This window comes from Sparus aurata, chromosome 20, assembly GCF_900880675.1.
Source record: "Sparus aurata chromosome 20, fSpaAur1.1, whole genome shotgun sequence".
NCBI classification, from domain to species: Eukaryota; Metazoa; Chordata; class Actinopteri; order Spariformes; family Sparidae; genus Sparus; species Sparus aurata.
This window is the reverse complement of record NC_044206.1, coordinates 5,461,915-5,483,381: the sequence shown is the minus strand read 5'-3', so window position 1 is coordinate 5,483,381 and position 21,467 is coordinate 5,461,915. Positions and strand designations below refer to the sequence as shown.

Below are 21,467 nucleotides of genomic sequence, written 5' to 3'. Positions count from 1 at the left end.
AAAAGTAATTGATGAAGAATTACAGATTATCAATTGTTTGCTAAACCAATAGAAAAAGTTAAATGTTTACATCTTAAATATTGCGTCATATAAAACAAAATTTCAGAGATTTTTCACAAACCCCAAAGCTGTTCCTATGAATGGCTTGTACAGTAATTTTCTTTGTAACAATGCTACAAACGCATGAAATGATGTCCTAACCATCAATAAAGACATCGATACAGCTTGTATAACTTTTATGAAGTGTTTCTTATTAGAAAGTGGTACCAAAACTTTTTATTTAATGTTACCAAAAGAGATTTCTTGCTTTATAGCAAGATTAAGAAATAGCATGAAAACTGATTGTGGGAAGTGACTGGCACAATTCTTGAACTGCCATTTGTACTGTGCCACCAGTGTGTTATGTTTACTTTAGTGGAATCATTTAAACTTTTGGCAACAACACTTACTTAGAGTTGTATGAGAAGATTAGTATCCCTCGTGTGTGTGAGTTAAGCATAGAGCTATAATCAGAAGGAGCACAGGCTACCTTAGGACAGAGACAGGAGACAGAAGGAAACAGCCGACGTTAAAAACAAAACAAAAAAAACGCTCTAACTCACTGTTAATATGTTTTTACCTCATTTGCTCAATCTGTACAAAAACTGTAAAAAAAAAAAAATAAATAATTAAAAGTTGACGAGACTATTTTGGATGTCATTGTGTAATGCAGGAACTACTTCTTGGTGAACAACAGCCCAGCAGTGTGATTCCCTGAAGTCTTCTCATCAGTCAGGTTGCCAGGTTTGATACCATCACGCCTGTACAGAATCCAAAACCTGTAGTCAACAACCATATCTGTCAACCCAGAAGACACTGTACCTCACTCTAAAACCACTAACTGCCATTTTTACTGTGTGCGTGTGTGTGTGTGTGTGTGTGTGTGTGTATGTGTGTGTTACTACTACTCGTGATATAGTAGTAATGACTACTGAGTACTCAGATAATAATGTAGTGCTGACTGAGTAATCATAAAGTAATGTAGTAACTACTAGACCATATATTTAGTCTTTTCTTTTCTTTTCTGTTTTATTTTTATTTTATTTATTTTTTTACGAATTGAACAGAGTTGCCTGAACCAACCTGGGGACTTCTACCTTTCTCTCTCTGGCTTTCTGTTTTGCACTGAGCTCTCTCCGAACTTGAGCCACATGCAGCATCTTCCAACAGTTCCAGCACACAGACTTTTGAGTTAAAGTTTACATTACAGTGTTTACCTCAGGTTTCAGTCTCATACATTTTAACTAACTAACTGCCAGAGTTATGAAGCTGGTTAAAAAGTGATTCAGCCTATTCAGTCTATTGTACATTACCCAATGTCCTTTGCCCTTCCTGCCTAAAGTAGAAAAATAAGAAATATAATACTGCAAACTTCTACATTACAATCAATATTATATTTTCATAACTATAACGATTTTTGAGTTGGTTGTTTAGATGTTTGGTAGTTTAATTTCACAGCGCAACTTATTCAAAAAGCTCATTATAAGCTGTTCAACCGATTTCCTCACAAATGTAATTCATCACTCCAATTAGAATGAAATTAAGTTAATTAAGAGATGTCCTGGTGATGTTTCCGTTCTGGTTTCCTTCTGCTGACGCATTCATGTGAAATGGGACAAAAAGGCCAAACAGGAAATAGGGTTCAGTTCACTATCATTAAGCCGTCGGATAATTTAACATACTGGACGTCAAACTGTCATTACCTAATTTCTAGATACTTCGTTCTTGTTTATAAATGCGGTTTTCTGTGTGCTGTACAATTTTAACAAATTTTGCAAATTACATAAAATACAGGTCGGTCTGCTTAATACTTTGTCACAGTTTCTAACTATGAACACTTGCAATAGCTGTAGTCATAGCTATCATATTAACGCTTTAGCATATTTCAAGTTATTGTGGTGATAGCTATTATAACTCAATATTCCAATGACTTTGAGGGTCACTACTCCTCAGTTGAAATTGGAGGTTTCCTATTTCAAAATAGAACCATAAACAGTCTTAGAAAACATTGCTTCGCCCACTCTGCCTTCGGCCAATCACGGGACAGAGTATTCTGGCAGCGTCCAATCACAACACACCATTCCTTCTTCCAGGCGGAACGCTCTCCAACATGGCTGCTGCGGTACAGTAAATGCTCAGAATCACATTTTTACCCTAGAGAAAACACAGTTTTACAAGGATATCAACAACGACCTGGAATTTACGAAAGGTGAGTCAGCAGGCTAATGCTGTAAATCAGCGGGCTGTGTCGTTATTGCGAATATTGCAGCAGTGTAAGTCTAGTTAGGTCGAAGCGTTTATTAGCATCTGCCTTTGACATGAAGGGACGGGAACGTTAGCCGCGATGCCAACCATTCAGTGCGGAGAGGGCGATAACGTGAACTTCGGTTTAAACTCGCTTACACTGAATGTTGTAAACACTGTTACATTCCCACTCGTAACAAACATGGCCTACGGCATGTTGTCAAATTATGGATAACGTTACACTCTTAAAAACGTTGCACCAGGCTGCCCTAGCTGTCATGTTCAACCTTTAAGGGGACGTTGTGCTTTTCCCACTGTGGTCCAACCAAATAACCACTTTGGCTAATTAGCAGGCGGTGTGTGAGCAGTTTTAATGTATATTATTATTAATATTTGAAATAATAGTATTGACGTATTTTCTTGTGATGGTGTCGTGCTGTATGGGTAATACCGACACCTAAACACAATGTTTTAAATACATATCCGCCAGTTAGCATCTGTGCATACCTTTGTTGACTTTGAACGTCACATTTCAAATGTATGGTTCTATCTAACGTGAGCTAGCTACGTTGTGTCACATCACAACAGCTAATGTTGTGATGTGACACAACGTAGCTAGCTAATCATGCAAAATAAAATGCACAAGTGACGGCAGACTATCAACAGTAGTTACCCAGTGTTATCGTTAGGTCCAGGCGACGTATAGAAGGGCAACACAAATCCATTGAAAGGTCTGGAGCTTGGCTGATGAGGATTAGCTCGCTAAACATACACTAGTAGTAGTCCTGTTTGGGAATGTATCACACCCACACAGTAGGTGATCTGAACTGGCCTGGTAACTCGCAGCCAGATCTGGAAACACCTGCTTTGCCAACACACTGCTGAAAGTGATTGTTCCAGGTAAAGCAAGAGTTTAAGAGTTTAGCTGAGGATAATGAGCACTCTCAACAGAAACCACTGCCAGGAGTAGACTCAGGAGATTTGTGATGACAAACACAGACCACAAATGTGGAAGTGAATTCCTGGTAAACAGTGGGCATGTTATTAAAGCTGACTTTAACCTTGTTAGGACCTATAATAAGTCTTCTTGGTTTCAATCTTAGTCCATCAGTCTTATTTTGCAGTCCGTGCACCCTCTCACCCGTCAGTCTGTCCGGCTCTGTTCTCCTCTGTTTTGGCTGAGCGCTGTCAACTCTTTGCCAATGGAGACTGCTGACTCTGGAGTTCACTGGGCTTTTTGTGCCAGAGGAAGCTGCTTATGTGGTCAGAGTGAGTGGAGAGCCTGGTGTCAGTAGATTCAGGGCCTTGGTCTGCTTTTCAATAGAGCTATTATGCTAACATCTGGGTGCTCTCGGTGTAGCCCCAACATCATACAACATGACCGCATTGAAGCTGACGTTAATAAAGCAGCTTGAGCCGACGTATTATTAGTAAAGCTTGCCAGTCACGATGATATTTTACAACAGAGCTGCAACACTTGATTCATTGGTTATCAACAATCAATTAATTTCCAGCGATTTTGATAATTTATAAACAAGTTTGAGTCATTTTTTTTAAGGAAAAGAAAGGTCAAAATTGTCTGATTTCAGCTTCTTAGATATGAGCATTTTCTGGTATTCTTCCTCAGATGTAACAGTAAACTGAATATATTAAATGAATGATATATATATATATATTGGTTTGTGGACAAAAAAAGACATTTGAGTACATCATCGTGGGCTTTTGAAAACATAGGATGACATTTTTCAAAATTTTCTGACATTTTATAGCCCAGACAACTAATCAATTATTCAAGGTATCGTCAACAGATGAATCAACACAAGTTAATTTAGTTTAGTGCAATCCTGTCCTATCTAAAAAACAATAGCTTTGATAAAACTGGCCTACATTGCATTGTGGTACTGCAGTGTAGATCGATGTTGGTATCATTCCTGTATGACTTGCTTTTAATTGGAATTTGTCATTCCTCCACAGAGCTCTACGTGAACATTATTGGGAGGATCCCTGTGCCACAGCTGAGCAACAATTAATCCTCCAGGCAAAAACCCCATATCCTATAGTTCCCTGCCACTCTCTGCTGGTCCCTGCAGGTGTGGGTGTACCTCCTGTCACACTGGCAGAGAAGGCAGGGCAGGAGGTGTTGCCAGGTGGAGGACCAAGGCTGCACCCACCTGCCTTCTCCATCTGCCTCCGTCCAGATCTGACCCACTTGATCAGCGGCTTCCACAGGCAGTGGGCTGATAGGGAACAGTCCGAAAGCCACAAGCGTGCAGCAGCATCCAGATTCGGCCATTGCAGAGCGACACTTGCAGGGCTCTGCTGGGTGGCGTTGGCTGTTTGAGGAGCAGAGCATGTTGAGTGGTTGTTGTTGCCATGGAGCAGCAGGATAAGAAGCAGGTGAGTGTGGTTGCTTAGTTCAGCACTAACCTGTGCTACCTAAATGTCCCCGAGGTAGATGATTGTTTACTGAACAGACAGGGGCCCTGGGATTGACACTGCCTTGAGGGAGTGCCTGACTATCCCTAGCATTAGATTCATGCTTTTCTTGTGGTAATCTTCTGGGAAACAAGAACTTCATTTCTAAAAAGAGCAGATGTTTACAAAATAAGAAATCATGAGAGTAGAGATGGAACAGTTAGTCAGTTTAGGTTTAGTCAATGGAAAGGAAAACATATTTGATCAATCAATTTATATAATTCAGATTATGTTTGATGATTATTCCTAAGGGAATTTTATGCTTTTGTAATAGTTGACAGTAGAGGTTGACAGGTAATGAGAGGAGGCAGTCAGACAGGGCAAGAAACATCAGAAACACAGCTAGGCAATCTTAAACAAGCGTACAGGCAGCTTATCAAAACCACCTTTTCGGGAGGTAAAACTGACTGAGAGTGCACCTGCAAAGTGGGAAATTATCTGTCATTAGAAAACTGTGTATGCATACAGCTATTGTAAAGATCTCGGCACGCTTTGAGAAAACCAGGTCATAAAACCACATCTGATGGCAGAAGTGTTTGTAGCTGTTTTGAATACCCGCATTGGAAGGCTGAACACAGAGCCATCATAGAGAGGGGGTGAGACACAAGGAGTTGTTCATGGCGTTCATTATGTTGCACTCTGTTTTCACTCTTCACACAGCTACTTCTGTTATCTTGTGTGTGAAACAAAGAGTTAGAGTGAAGTTCAAACTTCCCCGTGTCACACCTCCACACACACCTGGGCCATTGCTGGGTTAAAGTGAGCATTGATGGTGGATAGTTTGTTTCAACATTTTTCAGATACAGTCCCCTTCATTCCCTCATCAGTGAAAAGGCTTCAGATGCTGCAAGATAATCCAAAGAGCAATTTGTCTGAAGCCTATGGTGATGTGTAATGACTTTCTCTACAACTAAAATTAAATTAAATTAAAAATGCACCGATTAAAATGACATAAAAATTGTAGAAAATGATTGAACACCTAGATTACAGCATCACTTCTAATTCACATCCTCTCATTTGTCCTTTTTCACATTTATTGTAAATGATCATTTTCAGTCATTTCAGTTAAACCTGCCAGTAGGGTCAACAGATCAAACCTCTGTAGTTAAAGATGAATGTGTAGGAGAGGCATTTCACAACTTGACACTGCTGGATTAACACAACACATGTAGGAATGGAAAGATGGCTGTTGCTGACCTGTTGCTCAACAGAGTCAAAGGAGAGCTGTCTAGCTCGTTTATCTTAGTTCCCACCTATGTGCTGTGTTCTGTTATATAACCATTAACTGATAACAGTGGAGTCAGAGGCATGTAGCCGTCCTCCTTCTAAAGGAGACATGAACGTCCTAGACGTCGTAGAGGTAGAGTGGACCTTTCATTCTATATGTTTTTGTTAAATAACATGATCGCATGATAGATATAGTAACAGCTGTGTGAAATTATATTTATTTTTCTGTGATGATGGTTGTATAATACAATGTGAATGCATTGGTTTATTGTCAGAATGGTAAACAAATATTACAAGAATTTTATCCAAATTCAACACTAAATCCTACTTTCAATGACTACTGCAGTCTCAAAAATATCCAACCCCCTGAATAGAATTCCTCTTAAGAGCACACATTTGGAAATCAGGTGTGGATGTTGAGATAGAACACCTCAAACACCTGGATTGTTGATGGTGATGTTTCATTGCATGTTAGAAACAAGTCAAGAGAATTAGCCAAAAGGTTCAGATAAGAGATCATTGCCATGCACAAACAAGGAAATGGCTACAAAAAGATAGCAAAGGCTCTGAATGTTCCTAGAGATACAGTTGGAAGCATAGTTCCCAAGTTTAAAGTTGGTACACTACCTGGAAGTGGCAGAAAGAGGAAGCTATCGACGGCTGCCACCAGAGTCCTGAGGAGGCAGGAGGTCAAAACCCCTCGACTTACTGTACAAGACCTGCAGCAAGACTTGGTGGCAGCAGGCACTGAGGTTTCAGTTTCGATAGTAAGTAATTACTAAATGCTAAAGGGCACCATGCCTGAACTTCAAGATGTACACCACCACTGACCCAAAAGCACAAGAAAAAGTCAGCTCCAATTTTCTCAAAACTAAATAAATAAGCCAAAGAGATTTTGAGATTCTGTTCTGTGGAGTGATGAAACAAAACTGGAACTTTTTGGGCCTATGGATCAGCGGTATGTCTGGAGGAGGTACAATGAAGCATACGCTGAAAAGAACACCCTGCCTACACTGAAGCATGGCGGTGGCTCTGTGATGCTCTGGGGCTGCCTCGCTTCCTCTGGCACTGGAAACCTGCAGTGTGTGGATGGCAAGATGGATTCAATCAAGTATCAGGAAATACTGGGAGAAAATGTCATGCCCTCTGCGAGGAGGCTAAAGCTTGCTCGTAATTGGACTTTGCCACAGGGCAATGATCCCAAGCATACCTCAAAGCACACCAAGGCTTGGTTTCAGAAGAAGTCCTGGAAGATAATAGAGTGGCCATCACAGTCACCTGACTTAAACCCCATTGAAAATCTCTGGTGGGATTTAAAAAAGGCGGTTGCAGCACCCAAACCCAAATTGTTAGTGAACTGAAGAACTTTGCCCATGAGGAATGGGCTTAGATTCCTCAGGAACGCTGCTAGAAGCTGGTGTCTATTCGCAATTCGCAGAAAATGCCTTGTTTTTTTGTTTTTTTTTAAAAGCACCCCATAAATGTTAGGAGTGGGCGACAAAATCAAGTACCTCGTTGTTGATGTTGGAACAATATTGTAGGGAAGACTACTGGTATTTAAAAAAAATATCAATACAATGAGATTTCTGATAAATAATCATCACTAACGACAACACAAACAGCAGGCCTAATTGCCATGTAATAATAAAATGTTGCTGTTGAACCAGTTGCGCTTATCAAGTCATTATATAGTCATAATTTTCTCGGTACCATCTTCTCTCGTAGTTCCCTCTTTCACTTCTCTGCATGAATCCCTCTGTCACTAAAAAAAATTAGCAAAGTTAGCAAGAGTAAAATAGACTAAGCAGGGTTATACAGACCAGGTTGGCATTGTTCCTCTCATCCTCTCATTATGTCTGACCCCTCCCTTTCTCTCTGTAGTCTGGGTTTTGTTGCTTACTGTCCCAGCCAGCTGCTGAACTGAGTTGAACTGAATGAGGCTTGGCCCATGCCAGAGAGGCAGCCAGACTTGGTGTTTTTGAATTAGTCCAGCTGGCAGTGTGAACTGACGCTGGGCTCTGTTGTCTGCAGCCCAGTGACGAGGGAAATTTGGGTGAGGTTTTGCAGCATCTCAGCTCTCTCCTGACTGTAGGCATGAACAGGCTCTCTCTCTCTCCAGTCAGGAATTCATTCACATCTTAAGAACTGTTTTCTGAAATGTAACGATTCTGGTCACGTAGCACAGCTGTCGTAAGACACTGCCCTTGTAGCCCAGCAGCAGTAATAGAGATTTTAGTGAAGCAGAGCAGAGCAGGGCTGTCATGGTGCTGAAGATGAGAGAAGGATTCTGCTTCAGGAAGAAGCGCAGCGTAAGTTGTCTCTTGCTTGTTTCTGTCAGTTTGAAGCTGAACACATTCGCCTTAGCGAAGGCTAAACAACAAGACTGTTTGTTGCTGTTTTTGTGACAGTCTGAAACACTGTAGTCAAGGGGTGTCTTTTGGTGTCATTGGTAGAGTTAAGTGTTTGTTAGTATAAATTTGATTTGTCAGGGATCATCCAAGGTTAATCTTAATCCTTCCCAGGTTGTAGGCATGCTCTGCTTTACGAAAGCTGTTTAGGCTCCTTGTGTCTCTGTGTGTTTACTGCTGTCTGGAGGATTTTTGTTGGAGCTTTGTTACTCTGGGAAATGGAAAGATATTTATAGCTTGGCTGTGTGGGATGTGGAGCTTGAAAGCTGAACCCTGTGCGTATGTGTGTGTTGTCATATTTGTGTACGTCCTTCCGTTGGTGTGTGTGCAGGCCTTTGCAGACACACACATCCCCACAGTGACATGGGGGGTGGGAAAGGTTGCTTTCCCATTAGCATTAGATATAACTGTTTCCCTACCTCTGTTAGAAACACGTCGATTGTTTTATTTTAGCATCTGTTATTTTAAAGCATGGAGTAAGCCTGCATAATAGAGATAAGATGTGACGTATACAAGTTTTGTTGGACATTTTGAAGGTAATTAGGTAAGTGAAACAAAAATGCTTGATTAATCGTGCAGTCAGTTGACAGAAAATTAATTGGCAGCCATTTATTAGATGCCAAGCATTCTCTGGCTCAGTGTGGGGATTTGTTAAGCCAGATGGCTGTTTCTTCATTCATGGTTTCCTGTGTAGTTCTGGTTGCTTGGTTGGGGAGGACTTCCTTTGTTTGAGCATCATTTTACCTGTCTTGGCCAGTAACATGAAAATATTTGAAGTGCATTAAATTGATATAAGAGACCTGACCCAAAGGAGAACAGCAGGAGCCTATCTATGTCCAGGTTGTGTTGATTAAATAGATTATATCATTGGAATGTATTGTTTTATACTGTTTAGCATGTAGTAAAAAAATGTGATATAATAATAAAAAACTGTAGGTCATGTCGTCCTTACTGGTTTTCCATCATACTTTCGTACTGGTATGATGGAATGAATATAATATTGCATTCAGTGCATTTTTAAAGGGTGTAACCTTGTGTGGCAGCTGGATTCGCAAGATCATGTTATCATGGGGTCTGGTGAATTCATCTTGCCCGGGTTCACGCCATGCACAGTGATTTGGTTAAATCAGCAGCCTAAGAACAACTGGCAGCTATGGGTGTGGTTAAGATATAATAACCAGTGAGAGAAGCGACTCGTTTGAAAGCAACAATTGAGGCTCCTAAAGTGGTTGGCTTAGCATCCGTCATATCAGAGCTGGAGATTATATATTATTTAAAGAAGAGTGAAGAATGGAGATAAAGGTTTTGCTTGGTGGAAAAGATGCTAGTGCTATTCACTCTACCGGCTCCACTCGTCTTGGCACACTCCTACTGTTTATGTGGTTGGTTTAAGTAAGCCTGTGATAGACAGATTTGAAAGTGCCTGCCCTTTAACAAGCAGTTTTCAAGAATCAATTCCTAGATGGTTCCTAATAACCCACCTGGTGCAGCAGTTTAAAAGTTCTTAAAAAGTCTTAGATTAACTACGTGATCCCTGCAGAAACCCTGAATACAGACACAGCTTTGGGTTGTGTAAGGGAATAGAACAATGATTTCCAAATGCTAGGAGAATTATTGTTATAAATTTCATCAAGAAAAATTTTGCTCAAGTCTTCAAATTATTAAGACCGACTGGCAGTAATGATAATTGGTATAAGCAAAGCTGTCAGAATCATCTTCTCAGCCAAATTTTTCATGCCTCTTTTTTGTGTGAAGAGCCACCAGAGTGTGAAATGTTGTTGTACGTGTTGTTGCAGGAGGAGGATGCTGTGACTCTGGGCCTGTCGACTGGCCAGGCTCTGGTGAAGCTGCGGGACCAGCTCAGCGGTCTGCTGGAGCAGCACCAAAGGGCTGGACGCAGACGAGCCTCTGCACAGGTACACATACATATTTACAGTCACCCACAAACTTTAGTCCTCATCCTGCCCTAAAAAAACATTTATCGGAAACTTAAAAGCAAAATGAGGACTGGAGAGACTTGAGATTTGTCATCATCCTTGTCAGGACATTTGGTCCTTATAAATGTGAAAACACACAAACACACCACACAGAAAGCTATGTGCTCCATACAGCTTTGTTCCAGTCCACTTACAGCAGCACAGTTCCCTGATGTTTCTTTAAAAAAATCAGTCACATGTTTGATGCCTTATTACATAACACACTGGGATTTGTTTTGCTTATGACTTGTTGTTTTTTCATGTTTTTGTAGGAACAGTGGGTAAATAGCTTTCTTTACCATGGCAACCGTCACTCTTGTCTACATTGGCCGGGAGCTGCCCTCACTTTACTGGCTGTGCTGGGACTCCTCTGTTGCTATGGCAGCCAGCCAAAGGGCAGGTAGGTGAACACCTATGTTACTGTTTTTGCAACATCACCAAAACTGTTGCAGATCTTTGTGCAGTTATTTAGCTTCATTAATGTATTTATTAAGAATAGATTTATTCTGGGATTTTAACATAAGAAGTGTCTCATTCACTTTACAATGCAGTTTCTTTCTTCTCAAAGCTGTTGTATCATCTGTTTTCTTGTGCTTAAACGATTATCAGGAAATAGAAAACATGCTGCACAAGTTCACAGTTTCACTTCTAATTTCCCATCCAACAATTACACCACTATTATTGTAAACATAAAATTATTAATGTTAAAATCTTGAAATGTACTAAATGCAAAAATATGAAATGCAGTGTCACACTGAAAGAAGAAGCTAAGTAGGTTTCTATGTCTCTCTTCAGTGTGTGCAATGCTGCCAAACTACTTGTCCACATAACTTTATCATTCTCATTAAAAATAGTCTACATGATGAACAGAAGTGAGAAATGATGCAGCTACACAAACACCAACTGTTGCAGGTCTTAGTGTCTGCCAAGACAGTCTTACACTTGCTTGCAATGTTCTCCAACACCATTTGATCAAATATGTATCTAACTAATTAATGATTTCACTCATTTGGTTTGATATTTATTTTTTTTTCATTAAGCAATACACAATAATTGATAATATGTCTCTAACTGTGCTAGATCTGATCTGAAGACAGAATTCCTGATTCTCCCTTGAATTAGTCCTTTTCATCTCCACAGTTCTGGTATAGAGCTGATGAACGCTGCAGCCCTCCTTCTCCTCCTTCTGCTGAACCTGCTGCTGGTCGGACGCCAGGAGGGGCTGAAGAGGAATGAGATGGTCCACCGCCTTAAGGGCATCATCACACAGCTCAGTGGTGAGTCAGTTTTTTGTTAAAAATATAGAGGATTTATGGCATTTGTACTTCCTGTCAAATATAGTCTTTGTTTATCTGTTTTGCTTAAGAAATTACTCTTCCTCAAATGATTTCTATTCAACTCATTCATGGCAACATCGAGAATGACATTTGTGACATTAACTGGTATCTTGTTTTTAGTCGTACTGGGGATTGGCCTGATCTTCCATTAAAAGGCTAACAATCTAATTCACCTCTCATTGCTATCCCAGCTCTCACTTGGGCTGGGTGTCGTCACACTGCTACTGTACTTCTTTATTTTTGACTTAAATAGTGCACTGGCATAAGAAATTGTGCCAAACTTTACTTTTTTTTTTTTTTTTTTCCAAAATGACAAGATGATTTAGTTTGTAGGGATAGGTAGCATTAGGAGTTTACAGAAAGAACTACGGTATAAAGCAGTACAAAAACGATCCCCTTAATTAAATCAAGCCTAAACGAATATCAAATAAAACATCTGTAAGATCATGATTTTTATTTGGATTCACATCAGATTGTATTCACTAATAGATATCAACCACTGATATACGCCTTTTTTTCCCATCAAGATTCATGTATAATTCCCTGAAAAATTAACAAAATATGGAAAAATTCTGGAAATTTTAAAGAAAGTGGGAAAAAGTTCCTGTATTGGTCAACCAAAAATGAATGGGGGTCAATCGAGGTACCCAGTAGTGCAGCAGACCAGGATACTAACCAGCCCTTAGAACTTTTTTTAATTTAAGCTCTCCTATCAAATCAAGGCTAAAACCCATAAAAGAATATTGAAAAAAAAGATTAAAGAATAATTGTAAAAATGATTTTATCACCATATGTTGCAGCCCTACTAAAAATACAGCTTTTTACAGTTAGAACTGATTCCCATTCAGAACCAAGTTTCTTTATGTCAGTGACCTTCTATTGTGGTTAATTTGGATATCCAGCCCTAGACCGATGGCACTGAAAGGAGTTTGAGCTTGTCTACCGTAATTTGGTGAAATGATTGACAGTATTCAATATCTTGAGTGATGTCAGGGCCGATAAAGGCATTTTTTTAATGAATTGCATCAACAAGATTAAGCCAGTGGCAGCTTTAACACAGCTCTGGTCACATCAGCTATCAAAAATGCTGCACTGTTCTGTGTTTAAACTCCAGAATCGTTTCTTCACACATTGAAATAAGTGAAACATGAAGCAGCACAAAGAAATGCCAGCAAGTAGCGCCCTCACTCAAGGTGGTTTTCAGTCTTTATCACTGTGAAATGCTCTATCTCAAAGATTGAAAAGATTCTGACAGAACTTACAGATGATGCATCTCACTACAGCAGTGAATATTACCTGAATGTTGTGATCATGTTAAGGAGAGTCAGATGAGTAATTTGCATGAGTTCCCCACCCGCACCTCACTTTCTTTGCCTGTTACTCCAGACTATCTGTCAGGATGTGTGGGTGAAGTTAGGTGGCCTCCATCTCTGTACCCTGATCTTTACACACCCACGTCTCCATCCTGGTCCCTTCACTGGACCTACCGTGACTCCCAGTTGGTTAACCTGCCTATTAGTCTGCTAGTGGAAGGAGACATCATCGCTCTGAGACCTGGCCAAGAGGCATTCGCCTCCCTCCGAGGCATTAAGGTTAGTCTTTGTGTGGATGCAGAGTACAATGCACGTACGTGCACACTTGTTTAGAGATGCAGAGTAAGTTAAGTAAGTAAGTCCTTGTGTGACCAGCTTAATCCATTTTTCTCTCCATTTTCTCTCTTCAGGATGATGAGCACATTGTTTTGGAGCCAGGAGATTTATTCCCCCCATTTTCCCCTCCTCCTTCACCACGAGCCAATGAGAAGAGAGGACCCCAGAGCCCCCAGCAACACCGTCTCTTCAGGGTGGTCCGGACCCCAGTACTGGACATAGTCAGGTAGGAGACTTGACATTTGAGAAGGCCAGCTTCAGCAATATTGTCTATGTCACCCGTGTTTGACGCTCGTTTTAAACATTTTTTTAAACAGGAACAGTTTGGAGTTGGCTCTGGCTCGACCAATCACGGTGCTTGATAATGAGCGTTTTACAGTGCAGTCAGTTATCACCAAACTAGTCTGTCCTGTCGTGTTGGTAAGTAGTTAACATGGAGCTTCTATTTTCTCTGTGATTTATTGGGGATCACCCCTTCTTTTCTTAAAATAACCTGTATGTTACGTGCCACTTTTGCGTTACAGGTATCTTTATGTTGTCTCCCTTTAGGTGGCGTTCCTGCTCGTGAACACAATCCGCTTTTTTTGTGATGCGCCCAGCCTCACCCCACCCTGCTACAATTTCTTTCAACTTCAGGTACAATCATTCGAAACTTAAAATGTGTCCGAAAAAGAAAGCAAAATATATTCAGTCTTTTCAGTTCTTCTGTGAGTTCAACAAAGTCTACCGGCTGATGTTTAAATTCTAGTCAGTTGAAAGTTATTTATAGGCCGACCTTCCCATTATATGTTTCGTAATAAACATTACACAATTGTTTTTGCAGTTGATGGGTGTTCTGCCCATCTTGCCTTTGCTCTTCCCTGTGATGTGGGTGCTGTTGAATGCCTTTGGAGAGGCCAGGGTCCTCGCTGAGTTCAGTCGTGCATCACCAGCTGGTCTGGTGAGGGACGGATACACATACACACACACGCACATAAACACATACGCATAAACATGCATGCACACTCACAACACACACACACACAAGCAGTTATAACTTTGTGTAATATGCACTGGCAGAAAGACAGCTTCAGTTACTAACATGGAGGATGTGTTCTATGTTTTAACTACTGTCTACACACACACACACACACACACACACACACACGGTTTCCAATTGTTGGCCCCGTATTAAGTCTTCCTTTTATTCAACGTCTATTTGCTTAAAAAATTGGCATCATCAATTTAGAAACATAAAGATACTGATGCTGATCTTCAAAGCCATATCAGTCAATCACACACACACACACACACACACTCACACACACACACACGTAGACACAGAGGAGACGCAGCGAGGGTCTCCCTCTGTGTTTTAACTAGACTCTTCTCTCGCCCCAGCTTGCTAAGTTCTCTGAGGACACTCTAAGCAGCTACACCGAAGTGGTTTCCTCCCAGGTATAACCTCTCGCTGTCTCGCTCCCCCCTCCCCTCCTCCACTCGCTTGGCTCCCAACTCCACCTGAACCCGCCTGTCTTCACTCGCTCGCTATCCTTGCCCTTTGCAACTCCCTCTCTGGAAACCCTGTACACAGCTCGCCACCCTCTCACGCCCTTCCCTTCACCCTCAATCTCCATTACATCTTTGATTTCTTCACCATGAAAAGCTTCATGGACATGATTCAGACCACCTCTCTGATCCTCAATTTTGGTCACTACCGTTCTGGTTTTTTTGCTTTTATACGAGCACTTTGCTTTGCTTTCATATTTTATATTTGTCTCGCACGACATTTTATTTTCTCTCCTTTGACTCTTTGGTTTTGATCACTCTTCATCTGTGGATAATCAGTCAAAACATCTTGACCGAAGTTTCTGCTCAGATGCCTCCAGTCATCTTTGACATGTTATCTCAACAGTCAATACCGTCTCTTTATGATAATTTTTTTCATCTCATGGATTCAACTTCTGTTTGCACAACCTCTTCACAGATCCTGACCAAACTCAGTCATTGTCCTCATTTGTAGCTGGGCTGTAGTCCTTCTATCAATATAAAACAAATCAGTAGATTTTTCTGAAACCATCAGTGTTTTGTCTCTGGCTTTGCCGTTGCTGCAGATGAATAATTATATGGAAGAGATGATCCTGAGAGTGATTTTCACTTGAATCTGTGCCTGACCTTCCACCTCTGCTTGTCTGCCTGCACTGCATGACTGGAAATCAGCTCCAATATGGCCTTCTGCTGTTAATTCTGTAGGGTGTTCTCACCTTGTGTCCTTCCTTATCTCCTTTGGAATAATAATGAAAATATTTTTGATTTGGTCAAAGCATCAAAATAATGATTAAAGTCTGTGTTTGGCCGGTAAGTTGGTAACAGTCGCTCAATGCACAGTTTTTTATCCTTTTATATGAACGCCCTGAGAGGCAAGGGAGGAAAAATATTATGTGATCCATTTTCTAAGTTTGATCTGAATCTTTTTGCAACCTGTGCTTATGACATAATAACAGGTGTGAAAAAGTTTTGCGAGATGAATTTTTCCATCTGTTTCATAGATGGGGAAAAAAATTATTCTTGTTTCAGGTGGGAAAAAATGCCAGATGTACAGGACGATTTTTCTAAATTCATTTTTTTTCCTCTCTGAAAACAGGTGAAAAAAATTGCGTAATATCATATCAAACGCACATTGAAAATGGGACAACACAAAAAATGTTATGTTCCGATTATCGTGTCCAACATAATTGTGATTCCCAATATTATCCTGATAATCATCAAAATATTCTTAAATCTTTAAAATAAAAAACTAGCGCACAGAAATCACAGAATCGTTCATAAGCGATTAATTCTGACATTTTTAGTATCAAAGGTAATTGCTGTCTGTTTATCCATATTATTCTGTAAACAGGAAATGTTGGATACAGATAATAGTTTTGTCTTATACCATTAGTAAACATGTTTCTTTATAATACTAGTCCTCTGCAAGAGAGCTGGAAAGTTCATTTTGGATGCTGCGTGAGAACAAGAGGAGGCAAGGAAGGGCAAGTTGTGATTGTTTGTCCCTTGCTGAACCAGTCATCATGGATTCCATCCAAAAGAATCAAAATCTGCATGGATGTGTTTTGGAGCACTCACAGAAATGCTGCAGCTTGCACTAGGCTTCACCTCCTCGCCTTGTGCCACTAGCACTGTAGCATAGAAGCTTTGTCCTTTTTTGTCTTTATAGCCCAATCACAGAACTGATCAAAATGTCTTCTTGTTTTTGTCGCTGGTTTGAAATTGTTATGCTGCACTTTTAACTCAGTTGGTTAATGAAGGGCTACTTTTTCAAATTGTCTATTTTAAAAGCTCTTTCTCTTTGTTTATGAAATTGATAAAGTCATATTTCTCAATCACATTTTCTATTGAATGTAATTTTGATCATTTGTATGCATAAACACACATCTCCACTCTCTAGTATGTATTAAAAAGCAGTTCTCTAACTTTGTGTGTCTGTGTGTGTGTGTGTGTGTGCTCATGTTTGTAGGAGATGCTGCGCTGTGTTTGGAGACACCTGGTTGGCGTCCTAAAGGGAGAGTCTCAGACACTGTGTTATACTTCCAGCCTTTTACACACTCTGGGATCTGTCACTGTGAGTATTACAGCGCTAAATGACATGGAAAATGACGTGCTGTCTGCTGAGTAAAATCAGATGGAGGTTGTGATTACTGACTGACTTCTTTATTATTCTTTATTCACCTGTGGGCTCCTGGGCGTGTTGGTTTTAAACTTAGGTGTGGTCAGATGCACTAATGGATTGCTATCTTGAGACAGCAGAAGGCGACAGCATCATAGATCAACAAAAACATGGTCTAAAGTCAAAGGCATAGTCTGTTTCCTGCTATTTAAAGGATGCTTTATTCAGACAGTAAGATGCGCCGACACAGGTGGGTTCACACTGTGCATACAACCTGATTCTATGAATAGAGAGGCTGCTTTCAATTATTTTAAACATTTCCATGAACACAGTATTGTACTATAACAAACATCGTGACACATTTACTCAACAAAATTAAAAGCTGAAGATGAAATTCTTCAGAGCAAACTGAATTGAACTAGCTTCTGAAATAAATATTTTTTAGATAGGATTTCAGGATTTATCAGGACGGCTGCCTCACTCCAAACTATTTTACTGTATGAATCTGGACTGTGTGTGTGACCTTTAACGCAGAACATTAATTAACATGAAATATTGACCGATCCTGTCGACGAGTCACGAATCAATTAAGTTTATCAGCTGTTCCATGTGCGCATAAGGGATCAATGCCAGTAATGTCACAAATATTTTCCTTATTGAGGACATATTTCCCCCCCTTTCATCTTATCCGTTATTGATCAAAATGATTCTGACCCATCCCACCTGTCCATGGAATGAGAATCCCACACACACAGAGGGACACGCAGCAGCGCTCCTCCTCCTCAGTTTAATATCAGTGTATTTTTTTCATATGCAGTCAAACAGAGTTGTTGATGGGACAGATGATTGAGACGGAGGGTCCAGCAGCCAAAGATCACATACATTTACATGTCCCTCACTGAAGATGAGTGCTACTGTTTAAGGTGCACCCGGCTCTTAAAGAAATCGGAGACGACAGTCTGATTGTTTTAATTTATGTTCTGCCCAAAACACACCCAAAACTAATTCTGAGTCTAAATACAACCCCTTTGTGTCATGTCCCTCACTTTGCACCCAGATATCCACTGTTTAACCAGCAAACTGAACTTGGATGCACCCTAAATGCACTAGCCCTTTGCGCTGTAGACCATGCACCATGGACCATCTGAATAGGGCCCCATGAGTTTGTTTGGCTACACTGTAAAGTGCAACTGGTCTTTGCTGTAGTATTAAACGGCACTTCCTGACATCAAATCAAAAGATGGTAGAAACCTCAGGAAGAGCCACAGAGTAGGGATCCCTCTCCCAGGATGAACAGACATGCGATAGATGTCACATGTACAGAACCAAACAACAAAATCACAATTTACAATTTGCATTGACAGAACATCTGATACAAATGAAATAAAATCTGTAAAGTGTGTGGATCCAGGAGACGACTGAAGAGGCCGAGGCATTGCCAAGTGGTGCCCGAGCCACACGACCTCCTATCGGCCTCCTAAATCTAGGGTTGTGTATTGCTTATTAGGCCAGAGAAATATGCTGTTTTAGCAGTATTAAAAGCACACTTATAATTAAGTACACTATCAAGCCATGCAAGGAAACAGCAGAAAACTTTTCCTGCAGGCTTGTTTGTAACCACAAACCAGTAACCACATACAGCTAACCCTGACTGAAATCCTCAAGATTACAATTACATTTAGAAAAAACAGTTAAAATACCTACATCCATCTCCAGACTTGTTAGTCCATTTATGTTTGTGAATTGCGAATGTTTTGTGTGCATGCAGGTGCTGTGTTGTGTGGACAAGCAGGGTATTCTGTCGTGGCCTAACCCCAGTCCAGAGACAGTCCTGTTCTTCAGTGGGAGGGTGGAGCCACCTCACAACAGTCAGGATGATCTCAGAGACGACTTGTCTGTCAATTCCTACTGCCGAATGGAAGCAGATGACGACAGGGATGAGGTATTGGTTGGTTTTGTCAGGCTGTAAGGATTGTCATTGTAGTTTGTTAACAGTAGAAAGAAGTTGTGCAATGCAGTCTGTTTAATTGAGTGGAAACTTCCTGGAGCTAACTGAAATTCAGTAATTGATCACCTGCTCATGGATAGTCCTGACTAGTTGTGACCACTGCACAGGCCCAGGAAGCAGAGGCTCTGCTCTGTCTGCCAGCAGAGTCCTCCACCCAGTTGGGGGAGGGACCTGAGCCCAGTGAGACGTCACATGACACCGCTCTCTCGACTGACAATCTCCGGCTTCTGCGCTCCTGCCAGTCCACACATACACGCATCAAACACCACTCTGGGTCCAACGTGAGCTTCAGCCATGACACTGAGGGAGGCGCAGACGATCAGGGCCAGGTAAAACTGCATGTGGTACTCACATTTGTGTCGCATTTGTGAAAGTAGAGGTTTGATTTGACTTGACAATTACTGCTGTGTTGTGATGTGTCCAGGACTTTGCGATGGGCTGCCCGGAGGCTGAAGCTGATGACTTTGTGTGCGACTACCACCTGGAGATGCTGAGCCTGTCACAGGACCAGCAGAACCCAGCCAGCATCCAGTTCGATGACCTCTCCTGGCAGTGCCACCTGCCCTCCCTCAAGCCACTTGGCCTGAATATTATGCTGAACCTCTGCAATGCCAGTGTCACCCAGCAGCTCTGTCGCTTCTCTGACCACCTGTCCAACCTGGCTCTCCAGGAGAGCCACGGTACCGTGCTGCCCGTCTACGTCCCCTGGGGGCTCTGCGAGCTCTCCAGGCTGATAGGTGAGAATGTAATTATGCTTTTTTTTAGGGCTTCTTTTACATCTACATGGTTCAAAGCAATCTTATACAATTACCCCTCAGCTTGGCCTTTTTGTTGGGTCATTTGAGGACACAGCGGTTAGACAGATCTTAGTCAGATGGTCTGGCACTGTGATGTCAGCCTGGAAGTTTTCTTCAGAGGGAAAACCTGATCTGACTGTCATCCCACACAGCATGAATTATCAATTAAGTTTTACCCCAGAAGGCCTTTCATAGATAAAATATCTGAGCACTCTGAGCAAAGATCGTCCCTTCACACGGTTTTGATGTTAAAGTAAGGCCACAAGCTGTTGTGTTGCATTGATTCTCTCTCTCTCTCCCTCTCTCTCTCTCTCTGTCTCTGTCTCTGTCTCTGTCTCTATCTCTATCCTTTAATGACTAAATAATTTATTGTGAAGTAGTTATAGTAAATGAATAGTATTTGTCACCGAATTGGCAGAGCCACTTTGCTAGCAGTGGCTCCTCAACAGTACTGCGAAGAACGGGACAAACCCGTCATTGGTTTAAGATACACCATCAGCAGGTAGCGTAGCTGTGATGGAAATGCAAAATCTCGGCCGCACCAAATCAAACTGAGTAGAGCCAGGTCGACAGATGTAATGAACAAAACACAACTGTAATTTCTTGAGACTTTAATCAAACAGGGCTTCTGGATTGATGTTAGACACTTGACTTTTTTGTATATGTGTATCTTGTGTGTGTGTGTGTGTGTGTGTGTGTGTGTGTGTGTGTGTGTGTGTGTGTGTGTGTGTGTGTGTGTGTGTGTGTGTGTGTGTGTGTGTGTGTGTGTGTGTGTGTCAGGGTTCACTCCTGGTGCGAGGGAGCTATTTAAACAGGAGAACCACTTGGCTCTGTACCAGCTGCCATCTGGAGAGAAGACCAAGGAGTTCACCTCCCGCCGCCTTCATTACTTCACCAAACGGCAGCCTCCCATCTCCCACCTCATTTCCCTGTTTGTACGAGACTCTTCCTCCAGTGAGTCCACACACACTTCAGTTAAATAGAATGAGCTAGCTGTCCCTGTTTCTTTTTGTTTTATGTAATAATGTTACTGACCGTGTCTGTCTTGACCTCTGAACCTTCTGTTGTAGATAATGTCCAGATGCTGTCACATGGCTCAGCTGACCTCATCCTGGAGGCCTGCACTGACTTCTGGGATGGAACAGATATCTATCCCCTCTCAGGCTCAGACAGGTACAACATCTGTCTCACAGATCATTTTCACTTTAATGCAAAGATTCACAATATTTACTTTCAGGGCATATAATCCATATTTTTAGCGGTCTTTCCATTTGTTACTCTCATTTTCTTTGTTGATGAAGGTTCTCAGTCATCCAGGCTATGGTAATTCTAAGTGCTGCATTGTAGCTAACTGGATGTATTTCATTTTCTGTTACAGAAAGAAGGTTCTGGATTTCTACCAGCGTGCCTGTCTGTCAGGTTACTGCTCAGCATTTGCCTACAAGCCCATGCAAGTGTCGTTGTCAGACCAACTGAATGGCAAGTGTGTGGAGCTAACCCCTGGTCCCTGCCTGTTCTTCGGAGTGGAGCTGCCCTCCACCACCCCCATCAAACACAGCTCCTGCAGGAACAGCTGGAGCTCCGATGGTACCGCTTTAACGGATAACACACTGATAAGAATGATGTAATAATGACAACTGTTCTTATTACTCTTTTCCTTT

At 41.3% G+C, this 21,467-nt stretch overlaps 1 protein-coding gene across 5 annotated transcripts in view; it reads left to right on the top strand.

Annotated features, from left to right (window-relative positions):
* Positions 1–2,105: 2,105 nt before the first annotated feature.
* The window catches only part of tmem94 (transmembrane protein 94), a 31,538-nt gene continuing 12,176 nt past the window's right edge, over positions 2,106–21,467 (top strand). The window contains exons 1-18 of one of the 5 annotated variants that reach the window (XM_030400246.1): positions 2,106–2,248; positions 4,258–4,680; positions 10,190–10,309; positions 10,642–10,769; positions 11,510–11,646; positions 13,093–13,298; positions 13,430–13,581; positions 13,673–13,775; positions 13,905–13,991; positions 14,179–14,295; positions 14,736–14,792; positions 16,852–16,956; positions 18,770–18,943; positions 19,117–19,338; positions 19,434–19,746; positions 20,587–20,760; positions 20,877–20,979; positions 21,185–21,393. In XM_030400246.1, the coding sequence (XP_030256106.1) occupies positions 4,657–4,680; positions 10,190–10,309; positions 10,642–10,769; positions 11,510–11,646; positions 13,093–13,298; positions 13,430–13,581; positions 13,673–13,775; positions 13,905–13,991; positions 14,179–14,295; positions 14,736–14,792; positions 16,852–16,956; positions 18,770–18,943; positions 19,117–19,338; positions 19,434–19,746; positions 20,587–20,760; positions 20,877–20,979; positions 21,185–21,393 (2,431 nt within the window). In that variant the 5' untranslated portion in view covers positions 2,106–2,248; positions 4,258–4,656. Of the gene's footprint in view, positions 2,249–4,257; positions 4,681–8,008; positions 8,295–10,189; positions 10,310–10,641; positions 10,770–11,509; positions 11,647–13,092; positions 13,299–13,429; positions 13,582–13,672; positions 13,776–13,904; positions 13,992–14,178; positions 14,296–14,735; positions 14,793–16,851; positions 16,957–18,769; positions 18,950–19,116; positions 19,339–19,433; positions 19,747–20,586; positions 20,761–20,876; positions 20,980–21,184; positions 21,394–21,467 lie in introns of those variants that run through there. The other 4 variants (XM_030400244.1, XM_030400243.1, XM_030400242.1 and 1 more) reach the window with 4 other exon arrangements.